The following is a 22441-nucleotide window of genomic DNA, read 5'->3' on the forward strand; positions in this document are numbered from 1 at the left end:
TACTCCACTCAGCCACTCCTCTGGGAATCCCTGTAGGGCAAAGTTCCAGGTAAGATGAGCTGCAAAATATGCTCTGTATTCAAATTCAGCCACATACTCCTCATTAAAACACTTATTCACATACTTAAAACACTTCCAATGAGCCGTCAGCCTAAGCATTGTTAAATAATACATAAAAACAGATTTACTGTATTTCCATTTTTTATCCCAACATGAGTTAACATATGCTGCAATTACCATAAAAATCCATGTATAGCTTGCACTGGCCCCCTTTTTGAGACTTCAATTTTAGGAAAACACTTTTTTTGTGTTTAAAATACTTTTTTTTACATTGTTTTCCCCCTAGATGCTCAACAACAATAAATAAAGAGAGCGGCACAGGTTTAGTTTCAAAATAAACCTTGTTTGCAACATTTCATTCCATTATCATTTTACCGTGTTGTTTTTGCATTCTTAGTTAAACTGCTAGAAAGTATTCAGCTTTTCAAAATTTCTAAAATTTAAAAAGTAATAATTAACAGAGAGTAACATCATGTTATACATCCCAAATCACATCTGTATTAAACTACCTGTATTTTATTTTAGCTTACCAAGTACCCAGACAAGTTCAAGAACATATCTTTTTTGCTTTACTGAACATTTCTTTCCAACTTAGACAACAGTTCCAGCTGCATTGGCTTTTACAAAGTCATTGTAGTCATTCAAATGTAAAGTATTAAACAGTGTGGCTTGCATCAATTAAAAAAAGCAAAAAAAAAAACAAAACAATAAACTAAACAGTGCACCATCTAATAACCAGGAAATAAAACATTTTACTGTTGTATATGGTGCAGTACAATTGCATTAAACTTACAGCTGTACAAACACATTCATTGTGTTTTGTTAATCAGAACCAAAACCATACAAATACTTTACAAGAGTACCACTGTGTTGCACTGACTTGCAGAACAAGTTACAGAATGTATTAAAGTCAGTTCAAACTAAATGTTTTCTACATTTCGTTTTTTCTTTCGTCATTTCAAGTTTGCCTTTGTTTTGTCTCTAGTCATGTGCAGTTTTTTTAGCATTGTGATTGACATGCATTTCAGCAAATACAGCAAAGCGCAATTTCAACCCTATCCAGTCTCAAAGTCACCTGCATTATTAAAGCATTGCAGTTACAACAAACAGAAGACATATGAGAGTACTCAGCTTTCTAACCAATAGCTGTTTGCTACGGATCCCAGGGGCGGGCTCAGTCTGAATGTTGACAAATCAATGGCTCGGGAGTGTGGAAATAAGGAAATTCACAGAGATCGACAGCTAGTGTGTTAACATTGAAGCAATACAGCTGTGACGTTTTCAAGAGGAGGTCAGTCATGAGTCTGAAAGCTCACGTTTAACATTCAAAATAACAAAGGGTATTGAGAGTAACAATTTAAAACTTTTAATTAAAACAGTGGTTTTGTGTTTCTATCTAACAACATGACCTGAAAACTGTAGATCCTGAAAAAATAAATCAGGTTGTTGACAGTTAAGTTTGTGTGAGCCGTGGCTGTAGTAATCCCATTGTGGCGCTGCTCCAGTGGTTTAATGTTAGACACACCCGTGTATTAGTCGTTCCCCCCTTTAAAGGCCCCGCAAAAATTCCAAAAAAATCGACTTATACAATGTTTTTATGGTATCTGTAAAGAAAGAGAAAAAGCCTTAATATACTATAAATGATCTTCTGAATACATATACAATAAATATGGAAATTTCCAGATATCAATTCATATAGACATGATGTATTAAATTAATTAGAATGGAGGGAGGTGGGACAATAAAAATAATAACCTTCTCTAACAGTTGGTCGAGCCTATCAGTTAACCTTGTCTTGTAATCTGGAGTTTAGTTACAAACCTTCTTTCACAGGCATGTTAACTCCCCACAGCATCTGTCATCCCCAGGAATAGCTGATCATAAGCACTGATGCAGTTATCCTGGTGCTATTAAACAGATGGCAGCACTAAATCTGAATGATGTAGTGCACATCCCTGTGCACTTTGTTTTCTCACACCACAATTATTCTACAATCCCTATGTGATTAATCTGGGGGATTTGGGAGGGCTTTCAAATATTAGATGGATATAGGCTATTCATATATTGTTAGCATCACACCTTTGTCTTATTGGTGAATTTAATGTGGCTTCCTTTTTATGCATTCTTTTAAAACACGCTTATACTGCATAAGGCAATTATTTACAAAGCTTTAACTCATGAGTCTGTTTGGTGGATTAAATAAAGTTTACAGTTCAAGAAGCTGTACTAGAATTCTGTCAGTAAAAAAAAAAAAAAAAAAAACTGTTTCATGACTATCCGACCTTAATTTAATCCATTCAAAAAAGTCCCCCAGACTCTCAAACTGACCTGAATGGCAGCTTTATGAATGGGGTGTCTCTAGCTGTCACAGTTGATTGGCATATTGTTGGACAGTTTTCTAACTAGAAGGCAATTAAAATAACAATTAGATGAATGGTTCTCAGAAGATATAGGAAGCAATTTATTTTTAAGTGGGACACAATCCCAGCACATGTGGAGCTTGTTCAGTGCAGGGGTGCGATTGTGCCTGTTAACACAATGAGGGTGTCCATGGGGGTGCAATGTACAGTTATCCATATACTTGTAACAAACCCTATTATATGTATTGTTGTTACTCTTTTAGGAGTTACTTAACTATATATATATATATATATATATATATATATATATATATATATATCAACAACATATATATATTATATATCAGGTATATATATATATGCTTATATATATATAGATTACCTGTAAGCCTGGAAAAAAGTTTGAATACACCTGTTTGAAAACTGGTTTTTCTTGATCTTTACCAAGTCCATGGCAAGCTTAACCAGCATGGCTATCATAGCATACTTCAGAGGCATGCCATTCCATCAGGATTATGGCTAGTTGGTCAGTCCTTCAGCAAGATAATGACCTGAAACACACCTCAACTGTCTGGCAAAGAAGGAAAGTGAAGGACAACTCAATCTAATGAGCTGTCCTGCCCAGTCTCCAGACCTCAATCCCACAGAACTTGTATGGAACGAACTGGACAGAAGAGTTAAAGCAAAGCTACCCACAAGTGCCCTATATCTCTGGGAATTGCTGCAGAAAAGCTGGGAAGACATGCCGGGTGATTTCCTGCTGAAACTTGTTAATCTAATGCCCCATGTTTGTGAGGCTGTTATTAAGGCAAAGGGTGGCTATTTTGAGGAGTCCAAGATTTTGAGAGAATTTTCAATTTTCTTGAACATTGCTTTGATATTCCTTCTGTTTTGTTTTATATATTGTAACGTGTGTTTTCATTTTCAAGTATTTACAGAAACGTATACGAAGTAAAACATTCAATTATGAAAAAAACGTAATTTCCAGCAAGTGCACTCAAACTATTGACTGGTACTGTATATATATATATATATTCAACAAAAACTTTTTTCCCCTTAACAGTGTGGAGTTTGGTGTGTAGATAAGTGGAAATTTTTTTGATTTCTCCCCCCTTCCTTTCTAGTTTTAAATGCTTCCGAACCTGCTCTGCAAGTAGACTATGAAACTCTGATAGACTGTTGTAGAAAGTGGTCCAACTAGGTGAAGCCTTCCCGTTCTCCGTGTGCAACCACGTCTGTGTGCACCACGTCTTCAAACAAAATGTCCTAGCTCTCTGAATTTGTTTTGCAGGGAAAAAGTTCAAGGTTTGTACCGATGTGGAGACTACTACCGGGTCGTCTCCTGTTCGTTCTAGGAGCCTGTCCACATTCTCAGTGATGTGCTTGACCGAGGCTCCCGGAAGGCAGCACACTGTTGTAGTAAGGGGGGCTGCTCGGATTAACAGATGTTATTCCTTTCTTTCTCTTTGTTTGTTCGATTAATCACCTAAAGAGTTTTTTGCAGATTTTTTTTTTTTTTTTAATTTTTTATATAAAATAAACCAACCAATAGAAGATTTGCATTTTCTCCGCTGCAGTCCAATCTTAAGTGAGTTGAGGCGGGGCATGAACAGTTGAAGGTTTCTCTGCCTTGGCTGAAGGTCTTGAATAAGTTTAACCAATGGGAGGGTCAAGAACTTCCCCTTGTTATACTGGTGCCCAATCATGAGTGAACAGAGGTGGGATATAGATATGCTAGGCCCTAAGCGGTGTAAAAATAGATGAATTTTGAGCGATATTGCTTCTTATAGGGCGTTATTGAGAATTATATTGAGAATGTCAAAGTAATATTTCAAATTACTTTTTACAACAAAAAAAAAAACATGTCAATGGAGACAGTGTAGTCAGTTTGGTTATGAATCAGTTTTCAAGAAGAACTTTCTCAGAAAAAGTGGAGATTGTTAAAAGGGAGGTATAGTATATACCACAAATACCTGAACCAACACAGGAAGAGAAGAGATACACCACAAATACATGAACCAACACATGAAGAGAAGAGATACACCACAAATACATGAACCAACACAGGAAGAGAAGAGATACACCACAAATACATGAACCAACACATGAAGAGAAGAGATACACCACAAATACATGAACCAACACAGGAAGAGAAGAGATACACCACAAATACATGAACCAACACAGGAAGAGAAGAGATACACCACAAATACATGAACCAACACAGGAAGAGAAGAGATACACCACTAATACATGAACCAACACTGTAAGAGAAGAGATACACCACAAATACATGAACCAACACATGAAGAGAAGAGATACACCACAAATACATGAACCAACACAGGAAGAGAAGAGATACACCACAAATACATGAACCAACACATGAAGAGAAGAGATACACCACAAATACATGAACCAACACAGGAAGAGAAGAGATACACCACAAATACATGAACCAACACATGAAGAGAAGAGATACACCACAAATACATGAACCAACACAGGAAGAGAAGAGATACACCACAAATACATGAACCAACACAGGAAGAGAAGAGATACACCACAAATACATGAACCAACACAGGAAGAGAAGAGATACACCACAAATACATGAACCAACACAGGAAGAGAAGAGATACACCACAAATACCTGAACCAACACAGGAAGAGAAGAGATACACCACAAATACCTGAACCAACACAGGAAGAGAAGAGATACACCACAAATACATGAACCAACACAGGAAGAGAAGAGATACACCACAAATACCTGAACCAACACAGGAAAAGAAAAGATACACCACAAATACATGAACCAACACAGGAAGAGAATACTATATTATTATTATTATTATTATTATTATTATTATTATTATTATTATTATTATTATTATTATTATTATTATTTGTGTTATTATGTGCAAGTCACCACTTGCCTTGTATTACTACCGATGGCGTTCTGCAAATCGATTTTTCTACTTTATTGTAAACGCTATTGAAGACTGTGATGCATCAGGTGTTTGAGCCGTCTCTCACTTACTTTATTTTGCCTGTGTCAGCCTGATAGAGGGACTCCTGGGGTTCAAAATGAGGCAGGTGTCAGTGGCAGGGCTGAGCTGTGACCCTTTTTAAAGAAGCAGGTACGTCTTACATTTTTTACAAATTCTGCTCATTTACTGTGAGCGTCAACATCCAGTCGAGATAAAATACCTGTATAGTCAAGGAAACCCCCCTCAGTGTCAGCTGTACTGAACCTCTAACTTAAGCTGTTCTGTGCCTTTAAGTGTTATATTTGTAACCATGCCCTCTCTCTCTCCATCCTGCTCTGTCCGCTGCTTAAACTCAACTTACTGTATGCCGCGTGGGGAATGAGGGGTGTGGTTGACTTAAAGGCACAGTAAAATAGAGGTTTATTACAATACACCTGGCTGTAAAGCAACCAGAACCACATGTCACATGGGATGAAACTTACAGCACTGAGAATCCATATGTAGGAACAGCAATATGTTAAAATGTGCTGTTCATGTGAGTCCACTAGAGGAGCAGTGCTGCATCATAGGGCCCCAGGAGTCAGCTGGTATCGCTCCACTCATGGTTGTCCACATGAGGAGCGGTCCTGCATTGCTCCGCTCATGTGTGTCCACTAGAGGAGCAGTCCTGCAGTGTATCACTCTTCTCATGTGTGTCCACTAGAGGAGCGGTCCTGCAGTGTATCACTCTGCTCATGTGTGTCCACTAGAGGAGCGGTCCTGCATTGTATCACTCCGCTCATGGGTGTCCACCAGAGGAGCGGTCCTGCATTGTATCACTCTGCTCATATGTGTCCACTAGAGGAGCAGTCCTGCCCCCAGGAATCAGCTGGTATTGCCCCGCTCATGTGTGTCCACATGAGGAGCGGTCCAGCAGTGTATCACTCTGCTTATGTATGTCCACTAGTGGAGTGGTCCTGCAGTGTATCACTCTGCTCATGTGTGTCCACTAGAGGAGCGGTCCTGCATTGTATCACTCTGCTCATGTGTGTCCACTAGAGGAGCAGTCCTGCCCCCAGGAATCAGCTGGTATCGCTACGCTCATGTGTGTCCACATGAGGAGTGGTCCTGCAGTGTATCACTCCGCTCATGTGTGTCCACTAGAGGAGCAGTCCTGCATTGTATCACTCTGCTCATGTGTGTGCACTAGAGGAGTGGTCCTGCAGTGTATCACTCTGCTCATGTGTGTCCACTAGAGGAGCGGTCCTGCAGTGTATCACTCTGCTCATGTGTGTCCACTAGAGGAGCGGTCCAGCAGTGTATCACTCTGCTCATGTGTGTCCACTAGAGGAGCGGTCCTGCAGTGTATCACTCTGCTCATGTGTGTCCACTAGAGGAGCGGTCCTGCAGTGTATCACTCTGCTCATGTGTGTCCACTAGAGGAGCGGTCCTGCATTGTATCGCTCCGCTCATGTGTGTCCAGCACTTTTGTACTGTAACATGAATTAATCAACATGTTGTTACAATGATGTTGTTTCACTCATTGTGAACAAGGTGACGGCACACCACAGGTGATTCATTTAGCCAGAAAGGATAAACTGGTGACACTCGCACCTTAAACAAACATCACTCAAACCAAACATTCTTGAGGAAAACCAGCTATATAAATAACACCTAAGACACTTCAGAGTTATAAATGGACATTCCAGCTCCCCGGGAGCAATGCTGTGAGGATGTTGTGCTTCAAACATGCCAACCAGCTGACCTAGTTTTCCACAGGGCAACAAAGTGCTTTCACTTGGTAGATATTTTAAGTCGCTGTTTTCAAATTACCTTAAGTGATGTCCCATATTAAAAAGTTTTGATTATTGCACGACTCTGCTGTCTCTGGGTTATCTGAGTGTTGTTTGGATTTTCAAAACCTCAATAACAGGCCTAACATTGCTCTGAGCAATAAAGGGCTGTCATTTGGGATTCAAATAAAACTGTTTTGATTGAGCGATAACCAGGAACAGGGATAGTTATTTTTCAAAATGTAAGCCAGAAGTACTAAGTGAACATGTTTTTTCTCCGAGCAAAGTTGAAAAAATTTTATGCCAGACTGCACCTCAGGATAAGTTAGCAGCCAATGGTAGCACAACAACAAAGTAAACATACATTTGGGGGTGCAATTAACACATTTAGGTGATTTTGTGAACTGCAAAATATATAAATTCAGTGTCTTGCTAATGCCATACAAGTAGAATTACAAAGTTACAAACTCATTGGGATTGAAGAGTGTTAAATTTCTGTTCCCCTTTTCAGCTTTACTTTTATATATATAGTAAACCGGGCTTCACTCTCCGCGGTTCATTGCCCCTTTAAAATGCAGACCCAAACACACAGAGTTGAAGTTTCAGTGCTTGCGCGCACTTTTAATAACACAAAATAAATCAAATGAAGTAAACAAAAACAAACACCTAGCTCCCTCGGAGCACTAACTAAACAGTCAGGATCACCCTAACTAACACACCGGACAGCTAAGCTGTTTACCGGTACACAAACACACAAACTGCTCAGAAACAGGGCACACACTTTCCTGCTTCCTTCTCCCCAGCAGTCCTTCACAGACTGGCTGCCTTTCTTAAATACCTGGCACCTGGCTCTAATTTACAATGCTCACCAGATGCAGGGGATAAATAATAATAAAACAAAATTAACAAATCAATTAAACAATTAAACAAATGTGTATTTGCACATGTTTTTTTTTTTTTTCTAAGCAGGGAGGAATTAACGCAAAAACAAAGGAATGTGGCGTTAGGATTGTTAACCCCAACTCGCCATTCCCACCCCCGCACAAGCAGTCAGTGGAACCAGACAACACAAGCTACCGCAGACTGCCAGACATTTCCTTGTTTTTGTGACAATGAGTTGAACCCTAACACTGTATTAATATAGTTTTGTGCATGAATATATATATATATATATATATATATATATATATATATATATATATATATATATATATATATATATATATATATTTTTCAGTTGTGTTCCCCCAATAAATATGACAGAAGAAAAGACACTTAGATTGTGTGTGGTTGTAGATAAGAACATAACCCAATCACACAATGGTTCACCACACCATTGCTGCGGATTCCAGCCAGCAGCCCTGTCAATCCTAAGTGTTTCTGAAGATGACACATACATACTCTTCAGAAAAGGATTATGAATGAATCTTCCATTGTTTACTTTTGAAGTTCTCATCACTCTTGCTAGAAACATCTGTTGGAAATCTGCTGATGGCACAAATAAATCTATCTGCTGTGTCCTGATCCAATGGCAACAAGAATGCAACCACTACAAATAGACAGATATTTACAGAACTGAACACATGGCAGTAACACCTTCATTATTTCATGTATTCTTGACCTAGTTCAGTGAAACTTACTGACAAACTTATCCCACCTGAAGTCTCCATGCAATCCACAGCTACAGCGTATTGGGGGTGCATTTTATACATCAACACAATTTAGATGCACGCTACAGAACTCATGGCTGCAGTTCATCCATCCATAAAGAGCTCTCAGTGGCAATTTAACAAGCCATTTCATTTATTTACAACTTGGCCCCATGTCCAAGTGTGCTTAAAAAACACTGTTTTACCCAAAATAATACATAAAGGTGTCAAGTGAAGTGAAGTGCTTTTGATGTGAAAAAATGAAATATACATCCCAACGGTCCATTCATGAATATTTTATATTAAATAGAAAAAAAACCATCCTCCTGAATGTCTGTAATGCTACTGCACACCTCCATGTGTCTCAGAGAATGGAATTCTGCCACTACAATGCCGGGTCTGCATGGGTTCTCACTCAGAATAATACAGAGCTGGATGTATTTATAACTCACCCAATACAAAGGAAGCACAATAACTCCATGGTTTGTTAACTTCAATGCGTTTGATCGGTACAGTGCGGGTATTCAGGAGCTATTTAATAGTGCTCTTTTGATTAAAAAAAATGAATGATTATGTACATAGCAAGGACAGCTGTGGAGAACAAAGCAGCCACATACAAAACCTGAAACATAAAAAGCCTCCAGGAACACCAAACAGCATGTGATATGACAATAATAACTCTAGTCCTAGATAACCCACACAGCATGTAGTAGCCCCAGCTTTTAGCAGCTGCTATTATGCTAAAACAAGTGACTTTCTGCGGTGTTGTCACATATACTAAAGACATTTCTGGGGCTGGGGGCTGTCCAGAAGCACAGAGTGGCTGCTTTTTTGATGTGCAATGGTTCTTGTTTTCTTTTTCAAGCAGCCTTAGCTCTTCTTCAAGTATGTTCGTTTAAAATAGCACTCTCCTCCAAATTCATTTTTATTTCTCCGTTTTCCAAATATAAAGTTTCAAACTTTGCTAAGCATGCAAGTATTTTTTTTCTTAAGTTTTTGGACACACATCAATAATAAATAAATAAACCAAAGATTAGGAATAAATGTACACAGCATGTTTTAGAGTGTACTTAAATGAAAGAGTTTGGATGACATAAATACATCAACTCTATATAAAATGTTACAAAGTTGTGCTTAGTTACTGAACATAGTAGTTACTTAGTAAATACGAGTGTACTTACACATAATTAGAATTTTATTATGCATAGTTACAATATAGTTAACACGTAAATTGTTTTGCATATAACCCTAATTCTTTTCTGACACAATTGTGTACTTACAAATATTGTGCAAAAAGATTTACACATTAAGTACATTGTAACTATGTATAATAACATTGTAATTATGTGTAAGTTCACAAGCAGACATAATGTGTATTGACATAGTAGTTGCAATGTAAATACATGTAATTAGAGACACATAATGTAAAGTGTTAGTGAAGCGTTTCAGACATTTTTTGGAGGGGGCTACTGTTCATTGCGAGGTAACACAGCTGGTGCTTTTATATAAGTGCATTTTTTTGTGTCATTGGGAATAATGTCACTTGGTATAACAGAAACAGTTTTGAGGTACCGGTATCTCTTGAAATATAAATGTTTACTCCAGAATGTAGCTGTGTATTATTCTGGCCATGCTAATATATTATTCATTTCATGAGTCTGTCTCAGAATGATCGGTGAACTATTATTAGACATTTCTATGGTGTGAGTTACAATCTGCCATTTCCTGTTCTTAAACGTTTAGTCCAATAGTGTAGCAAACAGGAAGACAATGTTATTGTGTCCACTTGTCCATCTAATAACTTTTCTGGGATAATAAGAAGATATTTACTGTACGTAGTTCCACCCTTCTCCTTAAACAGTCATTGATTGTTATATATATACACACACACACACACACACACACACACACACACACACACACACACACACACACATATATATATATATATATATATATATATATATATATATATATATATATATATATATATATATATACACATACAGTATATACTGTATATAGTTTAATATGTATTGAATTAAACCTGGGACCCAGCACTTACAAGGTTACATTATCTCACAGCGAATCCAATGAGCCCCCCAGCCAGAGACACATTTCAAAGAGGGGGCTCTGAAGACAGAAGATGTAACTTCATCCCAGTGAGTTACCCAGTCCCAAGCTGGATAACAGACATGAAATCGGTTTCAGTCTGGTGGAGGCCCCTGGCATTCTTCCCCTGCATGATGGAATCTATTCTTCTCATGCCTCAAAGCCGCTGCCATTATCTGCTTTTAAAGCAAATAGCTCAATACCTAGGGCATGTTTTCTGCAGTAGTTTATACATCCAAAACAGCTAGCAGGTCCAGATGTGCCCTCAGACTTTACTCCACAAAATGAATCTTTTCAAAAAGAACACAGCCTTGGGACAAAACCACTTTGAAAGCCTTTTTCCTCCACCAGAACTTGACATTTGCACAAAGAAAACAGTAAACATCACGTAAGGAAAAGCATGGGCGTGAATGGGAGACAACTCTATACCTCTCTAACCACTGCAACATCACATAGGGAAAGACATGGGCGCGAATGGGAGACGACTCTATACCTCTCTAACCACTGCAACATCACATAGGGAAAGACATGGGCGCGAATGGGAGACGACTCTATACCTCTCTAACCACTGCAACATCACATAGGGAAAGACATGGGCGCGAATGGGAGACGACTCTATACCTCTCTAACCACTGCAACATCACATAGGGAAAGAAATGGGTGCGAATGGGAGACGACTCTATACCTCTCTAACCACTGCAACATCACATAGGGAAAGACATGGGCGCGAATGGGAGACGACTCTATACCTCTCTAACCACTGCAACATCACATAGGGAAAGACATGGGCGCGAATGGGAGACGACTCTATACCTCTCTAACCACTGCAACATCACATAGGGAAAGACATGGGCGCGAATGGGAGACGACTCTATACCTCTCTAACCACTGCAACATCACATAGGGAAAGACATGGGCGTGAATGGGAGACAACTCTATACCTCTCTAACCACTGCAACATCACATAGGGAAAGAAATGGGCGCGAATGGGAGACGACTCTATACCTCTCTAACCACTGCAACATCACATAGGGAAAGACATGGGCGCGAATGGGAGACGACTCTATACCTCTCTAACCACTGCAACATCACATAGGGAAAGACATGGGCGCGAATGGGAGACGACTCTATACCTCTCTAACCACTGCAACATCACATAGGGAAAGACATGGGCGCGAATGGGAGACGACTCTACACCTCTCTAACCACTGCAACATCACATAGGGAAAGACATGGGCGCGAATGGGAGACGACTCTATACCTCTCTAACCACTGCAACTTCACATAGGGAAAGACATGGGCGCGAATGGGAGACGACTCTATACCTCTCTAACCACTGCAACATCACATAGGGAAAGACATGGGCGCGAATGGGAGACGACTCTATACCTCTCTAACCACTGCAACATCACATAGGGAAAGACATGGGCGCGAATGGGAGACGACTCTATACCTCTCTAACCACTGCAACATCACATAGGGAAAGACATGGGCGCGAATGGGAGACGACTCTATACCTCTCTAACCACTGCAACATCACATAGGGAAAGACATGGGCGCGAATGGGAGACGACTCTATACCTCTCTAACCACTGCAACATCACATAGGGAAAGACATGGGCGCGAATGGGAGACGACTCTATACCTCTCTAACCACTGCAACATCACATAGGGAAAGACATGGGCGCGAATGGGAGACGACTCTATACCTCTCTAACCACTGCAACATCACATAGGGAAAGACATGGGCGCGAATGGGAGACGACTCTATACCTCTCTAACCACTGCAACATCACATAGGGAAAGACATGGGCGCGAATGGGAGACGACTCTATACCTCTCTAACCACTGCAACATCACATAGGGAAAGACATGGGCGCGAATGGGAGACGACTCTATACCTCTCTAACCACTGCAACATCACATAGGGAAAGACATGGGCGCGAATGGGAGACGACTCTATACCTCTCTAACCACTGCAACATCACATAGGGAAAGACATGGGCGCGAATGGGAGACGACTCTATACCTCTCTAACCACTGCAACATCACATAGGGAAAGACATGGGCGCGAATGGGAGACGACTCTATACCTCTCTAACCACTGCAACATCACATAGGGAAAGACATGGACGACTCTATACCTCTCTAACCACTGCGAATGGGAGACGACTCTATACCTCTCTAACCACTGCAACATCACATAGGGAAAGACATGGGTGCGAATGGGAGACGACTCTATACCTCTCTAACCACTGCAACATCACATAGGGAAAGACATGGGCGCGAATGGGAGACGACTCTATACCTCTCTAACCACTGCAACATCACATAGGGAAAGACATGGGCGCGAATGGGAGACGACTCTATACCTCTCTAACCACTGCAACATCACATAGGGAAAGACATGGGCGCGAATGGGAGACGACTCTATACCTCTCTAACCACTGCAACATCACATAGGGAAAGACATGGGCGCGAATGGGAGACGACTCTATACCTCTCTAACCACTGCAACATCACATAGGGAAAGACATGGGCGCGAATGGGAGACGACTCTATACCTCTCTAACCACTGCAACATCACATAGGGAAAGACATGGGCGCGAATGGGAGACGACTCTATACCTCTCTAACCACTGCAACATCACATAGGGAAAGACATGGGCGCGAATGGGAGACGACTCTATACCTCTCTAACCACTGCAACATCACATAGGGAAAGACATGGGCGCGAATGGGAGACGACTCTATACCTCTCTAACCACTGCAACATCACATAGGGAAAGACATGGGCGCGAATGGGAGACGACTCTATACCTCTCTAACCACTGCAACATCACATAGGGAAAGACATGGGCGCGAATGGGAGACGACTCTATACCTCTCTAACCACTGCAACATCACATAGGGAAAGACATGGGCGCGAATGGGAGACGACTCTATACCTCTCTAACCACTGCAACATCACATAGGGAAAGACATGGGCGCGAATGGGAGACGACTCTATACCTCTCTAACCACTGCAACATCACATAGGGAAAGACATGGGCGCGAATGGGAGACGACTCTATACCTCTCTAACCACTGCAACATCACATAGGGAAAGACATGGGCGCGAATGGGAGACGACTCTATACCTCTCTAACCACTGCAACATCACATAGGGAAAGACATGGGCGCGAATGGGAGACGACTCTATACCTCTCTAACCACTGCAACATCACATAGGGAAAGACATGGGCGCGAATGGGAGACGACTCTATACCTCTCTAACCACTGCAACATCACATAGGGAAAGACATGGGCGCGAATGGGAGACGACTCTATACCTCTCTAACCACTGCAACATCACATAGGGAAAGACATGGGCGCGAATGGGAGACGACTCTATACCTCTCTAACCACTGCAACATCACATAGGGAAAGACATGGGCGCGAATGGGAGACGACTCTATACCTCTCTAACCACTGCAACATCACATAGGGAAAGACATGGGCGCGAATGGGAGACGACTCTATACCTCTCTAACCACTGCAACATCACATAGGGAAAGACATGGGCGCGAATGGGAGACGACTCTATACCTCTCTAACCACTGCAACATCACATAGGGAAAGACATGGGCGCGAATGGGAGACGACTCTATACCTCTCTAACCACTGCAACATCACATAGGGAAAGACATGGGCGCGAATGGGAGACGACTCTATACCTCTCTAACCACTGCAACATCACATAGGGAAAGACATGGGCGCGAATGGGAGACGACTCTATACCTCTCTAACCACTGCAACATCACATAGGGAAAGACATGGGCGCGAATGGGAGACGACTCTATACCTCTCTAACCACTGCAACATCACATAGGGAAAGACATGGGCGCGAATGGGAGACGACTCTATACCTCTCTAACCACTGCAACATCACATAGGGAAAGACATGGGCGCGAATGGGAGACGACTCTATACCTCTCTAACCACTGCAACATCACATAGGGAAAGACATGGGCGCGAATGGGAGACGACTCTATACCTCTCTAACCACTGCAACATCACATAGGGAAAGACATGGGCGCGAATGGGAGACGACTCTATACCTCTCTAACCACTGCAACATCACATAGGGAAAGACATGGGCGCGAATGGGAGACGACTCTATACCTCTCTAACCACTGCAACATCACATAGGGAAAGACATGGGCGCGAATGGGAGACGACTCTATACCTCTCTAACCACTGCAACATCACATAGGGAAAGACATGGGTGCGAATGGGAGACGACTCTATACCTCTCTAACCACTGCAACATCACATAGGGAAAGACATGGGCGCGAATGGGAGACGACTCTATACCTCTCTAACCACTGCAACATCACATAGGGAAAGACATGGGCGCGAATGGGAGACGACTCTATACCTCTCTAACCACTGCAACATCACATAGGGAAAGACATGGGCGCGAATGGGAGACGACTCTATACCTCTCTAACCACTGCAACATCACATAGGGAAAGACATGGGCGCGAATGGGAGACGACTCTATACCTCTCTAACCACTGCAACATCACATAGGGAAAGACATGGGCGCGAATGGGAGACGACTCTATACCTCTCTAACCACTGCAACATCACATAGGGAAAGACATGGGCGCGAATGGGAGACGACTCTATACCTCTCTAACCACTGCAACATCACATAGGGAAAGACATGGGCGCGAATGGGAGACGACTCTATACCTCTCTAACCACTGCAACATCACATAGGGAAAGACATGGGCGCGAATGGGAGACGACTCTATACCTCTCTAACCACTGCAACATCACATAGGGAAAGACATGGGCGCGAATGGGAGACGACTCTATACCTCTCTAACCACTGCAACATCACATAGGGAAAGACATGGGCGCGAATGGGAGACGACTCTATACCTCTCTAACCACTGCAACATCACATAGGGAAAGACATGGGCGCGAATGGGAGACGACTCTATACCTCTCTAACCACTGCAACATCACATAGGGAAAGACATGGGCGCGAATGGGAGACGACTCTATACCTCTCTAACCACTGCAACATCACATAGGGAAAGACATGGGCGCGAATGGGAGACGACTCTATACCTCTCTAACCACTGCAACATCACATAGGGAAAGACATGGGTGCGAATGGGAGACGACTCTATACCTCTCTAACCACTGCAACATCACATAGGGAAAGACATGGGCGCGAATGGGAGACGACTCTATACCTCTCTAACCACTGCAACATCACATAGGGAAAGACATGGGTGCGAATGGGAGACGACTCTATACCTCTCTAACCACTGCAGCATCACATAGGGAAAGACATGGGCGCGAATGGGAGATGACTCTATACCTCTCTAACCACTGCAACATCACATAGGGAAAGACATGGGCGCGAATGGGAGACGACTCTATACCTCTCTAACCACTGCAACATCACATAGGGAAAGACATGGGCGCGAATGGGAGACGACTCTATACCTCTCTAACCACTGCAACATCACATAGGGAAAGACATGGGCGCGAATGGGAGACGACTCTATACCTCTCTAACCACTGCAACATCACATAGGGAAAGACATGGGCGCGAATGGGAGACGACTCTATACCTCTCTAACCACTGCAACATCACATAGGGAAAGACATGGGCGCGAATGGGAGACGACTCTATACCTCTCTAACCACTGCAACATCACATAGGGAAAGACATGGGCGCGAATGGGAGACGACTCTATACCTCTCTAACCACTGCAACATCACATAGGGAAAGACATGGGTGCGAATGGGAGACGACTCTATACCTCTCTAACCACTGCAACATCACATAGGGAAAGACATGGGCGCGAATGGGAGACGACTCTATACCTCTCTAACCACTGCAACATCACATAGGGAAAGACATGGGCGCGAATGGGAGACGACTCTATACCTCTCTAACCACTGCAACATCACATAGGGAAAGACATGGGCGCGAATGGGAGACGACTCTATACCTCTCTAACCACTGCAACATCACATAGGGAAAGACATGGGCGCGAATGGGAGACGACTCTATACCTCTCTAACCACTGCAACATCACATAGGGAAAGACATGGGCGCGAATGGGAGACGACTCTATACCTCTCTAACCACTGCAACATCACATAGGGAAAGACATGGGCGCGAATGGGAGACGACTCTATACCTCTCTAACCACTGCAACATCACATAGGGAAAGACATGGGCGCGAATGGGAGACGACTCTATACCTCTCTAACCACTGCAACATTCACATAGGGAAAGACATGGGCGCGAATGGGAGACGACTCTATACCTCTCTAACCACTGCAACATCACATAGGGAAAGACATGGGCGCGAATGGGAAACGACTCTATACCTCTCTAACCACTGCAGCATCACATAGGGAAAGACATGGGCGCGAATGGGAGACGACTCTATACCTCTCTAACCACTGCAACTTCACATAGGGAAAGACATGGGCGCGAATGGGAGACGACTCTATACCTCTCTAACCACTGCAACATCACATAGGGAAAGACATGGGCGCGAATGGGAGACGACTCTATACCTCTCTAACCACTGCAACATCACATAGGGAAAGACATGGGCGCGAATGGGAGACGACTCTATACCTCTCTAACCACTGCAACATCACATAGGGAAAGACATGGGCGCGAATGGGAGACGACTCTATACCTCTCTAACCACTGCAACATCACATAGGGAAAGACATGGGCGCGAATGGGAGACGACTCTATACCTCTCTAACCACTGCAACATCACATAGGGAAAGACATGGGCGCGAATGGGAGACGACTCTATACCTCTCTAACCACTGCAACATCACATAGGGAAAGACATGGGCGCGAATGGGAGACGACTCTATACCTCTCTAACCACTGCAACATCACATAGGGAAAGACATGGGCGCGAATGGGAGACGACTCTATACCTCTCTAACCACTGCAACATCACATAGGGAAAGACATGGGCGCGAATGGGAGACGACTCTATACCTCTCTAACCACTGCAACATCACATAGGGAAAGACATGGGCGCGAATGGGAGACGACTCTATACCTCTCTAACCACTGCAACATCACATAGGGAAAGACATGGGCGCGAATGGGAGACGACTCTATACCTCTCTAACCACTGCAACATCACATAGGGAAAGACATGGGCGCGAATGGGAGACGACTCTATACCTCTCTAACCATAGGGAAAGACATGCGAATGGGAGAACTAACCACTCACATGGGCGCGAATGGGAGACGACTCACCTCTCTAACCACTGCAACATCACATAGGGAAAGACATGGGCGCGAATGGGAGACGACTCTATACCTCTCTAACCACTGCAACATCACATAGGGAAAGACATGGGTGCGAATGGGAGACGACTCTATACCTCTCTAACCACTGCAACATCACATAGGGAAAGACATGGGCGCGAATGGGAGACGACTCTATACCTCTCTAACCACTGCAACATCACATAGGGAAAGACATGGGCGCGAATGGGAGACGACTCTATACCTCTCTAACCACTGCAACATCACATAGGGAAAGACATGGGCGCGAATGGGAGACGACTCTATACCTCTCTAACCACTGCAACATCACATAGGGAAAGACATGGGCGCGAATGGGAGACGACTCTATACCTCTCTAACCACTGCAACATCACATAGGGAAAGACATGGGCGCGAATGGGAGACGACTCTATACCTCTCTAACCACTGCAACATCACATAGGGAAAGACATGGGCGCGAATGGGAGACGACTCTATACCTCTCTAACCACTGCAACTTCACATAGGGAAAGACATGGGTGTGAATGGGAGACAACTCTATACCTCTCTAACCACTGCAGCATCACATAGGGAAAGACATAGGCGCGAATGGGACATCACATAGGGAAAGACTCTACTCTATACCTCTCTAACCACTGCAGCATCACATAGGGAAAGACATAGACGCGAATGGGAGACGACTCTATACCTCTCTAACCACTGCAACATCACATAGGGAAAGACATGGGCGCGAATGGGAGACGACTCTATACCTCTCTAACCACTGCAACATCACATAGGGAAAGACATGGGCGCGAATGGGAGACGACTCTATACCTCTCTAACCACTGCAACATCACATAGGGAAAGACATGGGCGCGAATGGGAGACGACTCTATACCTCTCTAACCACTGCAACTTCACATAGGGAAAGACATGGGCGCGAATGGGAGACGACTCTATACATCTCTAACCACTGCAGCATCACATAGGGAAAGACATGGGCGCGAATGGGAGACGACTCTATACCTCTCTAACCACTGCAACATCACATAGGGAAAGACATGGGTGCGAATGGGAGACGACTCTATACCTCTCTAACCACTGCAACTTCACATAGGGAAAGACATGGGCGCGAATGGGAGACGACTCTATACCTCTCTAACCACTGCAACTCTTCCTGATATGCTATTTCTGTCTCCTTACAGCATGTCCTGTGGAAAATTAACTCTTTTTGAAAGCACTGAAGCAGACATAACAACTAGAACACAAACAAAAGCACAATTCAGAAAAGCAGAGTAACATGGCAAAACAAGTGCAGGTCTATCTCATAACTACCCAACCTTGACTGACACACACTTCTGGTTATTTATAAAGAAATCAGCCTGTCTGCCTCTGTGTATATCTGGGTGTATTTCCTTGTTTTTATTTCCCTACGTTAGAACAGTGGCTTGCATCACAGATCTAAAATAGTTCCCAGCTATTAGCAGTACTGTAAATATGAAGCACAAAGACACTAGGTCTGTTCGGGAGGTCCACTCTACAATCCCATTACAGGGAGCAGTAGTTGTAGTCAAAAGTTTACAAACCCAAATGGATATTTATAATTTCTACAAATTATTTTGTAGCAAAAGTTTTGCTTTTGTGGATAAGGAAAAAAAGTTACAGGAAATAGATGTCTACAATTATTTATTTCAGCATTTTTTTTTTTTTTAAAAGCTTCATGAATGGTAATTCAAAAGTATTCATACCCTGACAAGGAAAATGAAATTAATAGCTAGTTGAGGCACCTTTAGCATTAATAACCTATTTTAAACAATTAGGATATTTGTCTTTTGGCATGATTCTTTAGTGATTTTTGGCAGTTTTTCAGCGCAAAATTGTTCCAGTTTATTCAAATTCCAAGGATATCTCTTGTGCACAGCCTCCTTCAACTCATACCAACGATTCCCAATCGGATTTAGACTTTGACTAGGTCATTCCAGAACTTGACTTTATTCTTCTTTAAGCATGCTGAAGTAGATTTTGATGTGTGCTTTGGATCATTGTTGTGTTGGAACATCCAGTTGCTCTTTAAATCAAGTTTTGTAGCTGAGGTTTTCAGAAGATTGGCATTCTATAAAATCCATTTTACCACATATTGGAACTAAATTTCCTGTGCCATTAGAGGAAAAATAGCCCCATAGAAGGATATTACCAACTTGCTATAACCATGCTTGACAGTAGACTTTCTCCAAACGTAATGACTGTCAGATTCCTCACAATTATTCGACTTGTTCTTGGTGAAAGAACCTTCTCTCTTCTGACAGTACCACAAGTCTTGTACTTCTTGAAAATAGAAACAATAGTTGAAATTGGGATACTCAAATGCTAGGAAATATTCCTGTATCCTCCTCCAGCTTTATGACAATAAAGGTCTTAATATAGCAGTTTACTTTTTTTCCCATATTGACTTATTGGTAATGAGAGCACTCATCCTATGCCTAAACCTTTTATACTCTCTAGGAATGTTCACCTACAATCCAGCACTTTCTAGTCTCTTTCTGCTTTATCATATTGAAATTTTTAGCACCTTGTAGACAATACTATCATAGCATCAAAGGGTATGAATACTTTTGAATTAGAGTTTTGGGGAAAAAATGCTGAAATAAATAATTGTAGACATCTATTTCTTGTAAATTTATAATTTTTAGAAATTATAAATTTCCATTGAGGTATGTAAACTTTTGACTACAACTGTATATAATCCAGAGCTGGCGATGTGAATGGTTGAGCAAGGTTCCAGCTGTCCATATATTGGATGGATAGAGGCAGTTCGAGCCTTATCACATATGAGAAATCACTGACAAATCACTGAGAAAAACAAATGACAAAACGGGCAATTGCTCTCTTTCAGGATGGGCTAAACACAGAACTAAGAAATACAATCGACTCGCATAATTGCATGGGCTCTGGACTGGTGTGAGGTCATGCACATAACCAGAGTATGCACATAACAGGAGTGAGTGAATACAATGGGATGACAATAGGTCTATAGATACGTGTACATGTATATGTGACTTGTTTTGATCAGATTGATAACTTAATTTTTTCCTTATATTTTATTACAATAACTTAAAATACTGAACAAGTTCAAAAAAATAAACCAACTTGAAAAGCATTATGCGTTCAGTACAAAAACACTATTCTCTGGCAACGCACGATATGAAAAGTAAAATAATGTAAAATAATGTACAGTATATAACAGCCGGCATAAACTCAGTTGTTGTAACACAGTACAGTTAAACATACACGTGAAAGAACAGGTGTGTACACTACCTTACTATAGGTCTTGTGACTACACTGCAGCAAGAAGATATTTGATGGAAGCCTGCCCAGTATGTGGCTTACTGAGCTGATATACAAATGATTGCAAACTGTAAAAACTGTCATAATACTGACAACCATTTGCCTCCATGAAGGCTTGTAGTGTGCTGAGGCTCAAGAGTTTTACAGATTCGCTTTGCCGTTTTCTGTCTTTCTTGTGTGTTTTTCTCGCTGACATGCCATTGCTATAGCTCTACAATACTGCTATTTCTGAAACACTCAAACATTATTATTTTTATTTTTTAAACACTCGAACTTTCAAAGCCAGTAGAGCTGAAGCAAAAACGTGCATCGCAATACAACGTCGACAAGACATGCATAGCAACAGACCGTTGACAGCACACGTGGGATTGCAGTGTCAAACTGTAACTTTGCTGCTTTGTAATTGGCTGTACCACTTAACAACTAGAATGACACTTGGCTGCGTCATTCTGAATGAGTCGTCCGTTTGATTACAACCTGCTGCATTATGCAATGATCCAATTATCCAAATTAAAATGCAATATACAATGGACTTCGGGACCCCACAGCTTCATGCAATTAAGCAAATTATGTATTTAGCTGATGTGCATTTAATCGTATCATACAATCACAGAACATTTTGGGGCCAGCTGCATGCTATGCAATTAAGCGATTTATGCAATTATCCAATATGCAAATAAGTGCAGACAACTGTACCCAGCTCAACTGTAGAAAATGCACATCTTAACAAAATGCTAAGGGATTTCTATGGAAATGTATGAGGAGAAGAATATAAAATGTCTAGCTATATTAGACTCTGAGCTGCAATAAACTATAATCTAAA

The 22441-nt window shown here is 42.0% G+C and overlaps 1 protein-coding gene across 4 annotated transcripts in view; it reads right to left on the reverse strand.

The window, feature by feature from the left end:
- Positions 1 to 22441, reverse strand: part of LOC121315189 (KH domain-containing, RNA-binding, signal transduction-associated protein 3-like) — a 169149-nt gene that overhangs the window by 23212 nt on the left and 123496 nt on the right. Inside the window, exons 8-9 of one of the 4 annotated variants that reach the window (XR_005950209.1) lie at positions 2389 to 2462; positions 1228 to 1664 (exon numbers count right to left, since the gene is read on the reverse strand). The exons of 2 other annotated variants lie outside the window; for them this stretch is intronic. Coding sequence is in view for 1 of the 2 variants with exons in the window: in XM_041249241.1 (XP_041105175.1) it covers positions 1643 to 1664 (22 nt within the window). In the remaining variant the exon portion in view is untranslated. Of the gene's footprint in view, positions 1 to 1227; positions 1665 to 2388; positions 2463 to 22441 lie in introns of those variants that run through there. One more of the 4 variants, XM_041249241.1, reaches the window with a different exon arrangement.

This window comes from Polyodon spathula, chromosome 4, assembly GCF_017654505.1.
Source record: "Polyodon spathula isolate WHYD16114869_AA chromosome 4, ASM1765450v1, whole genome shotgun sequence".
NCBI lineage: Eukaryota > Metazoa > Chordata > Actinopteri > Acipenseriformes > Polyodontidae > Polyodon > Polyodon spathula.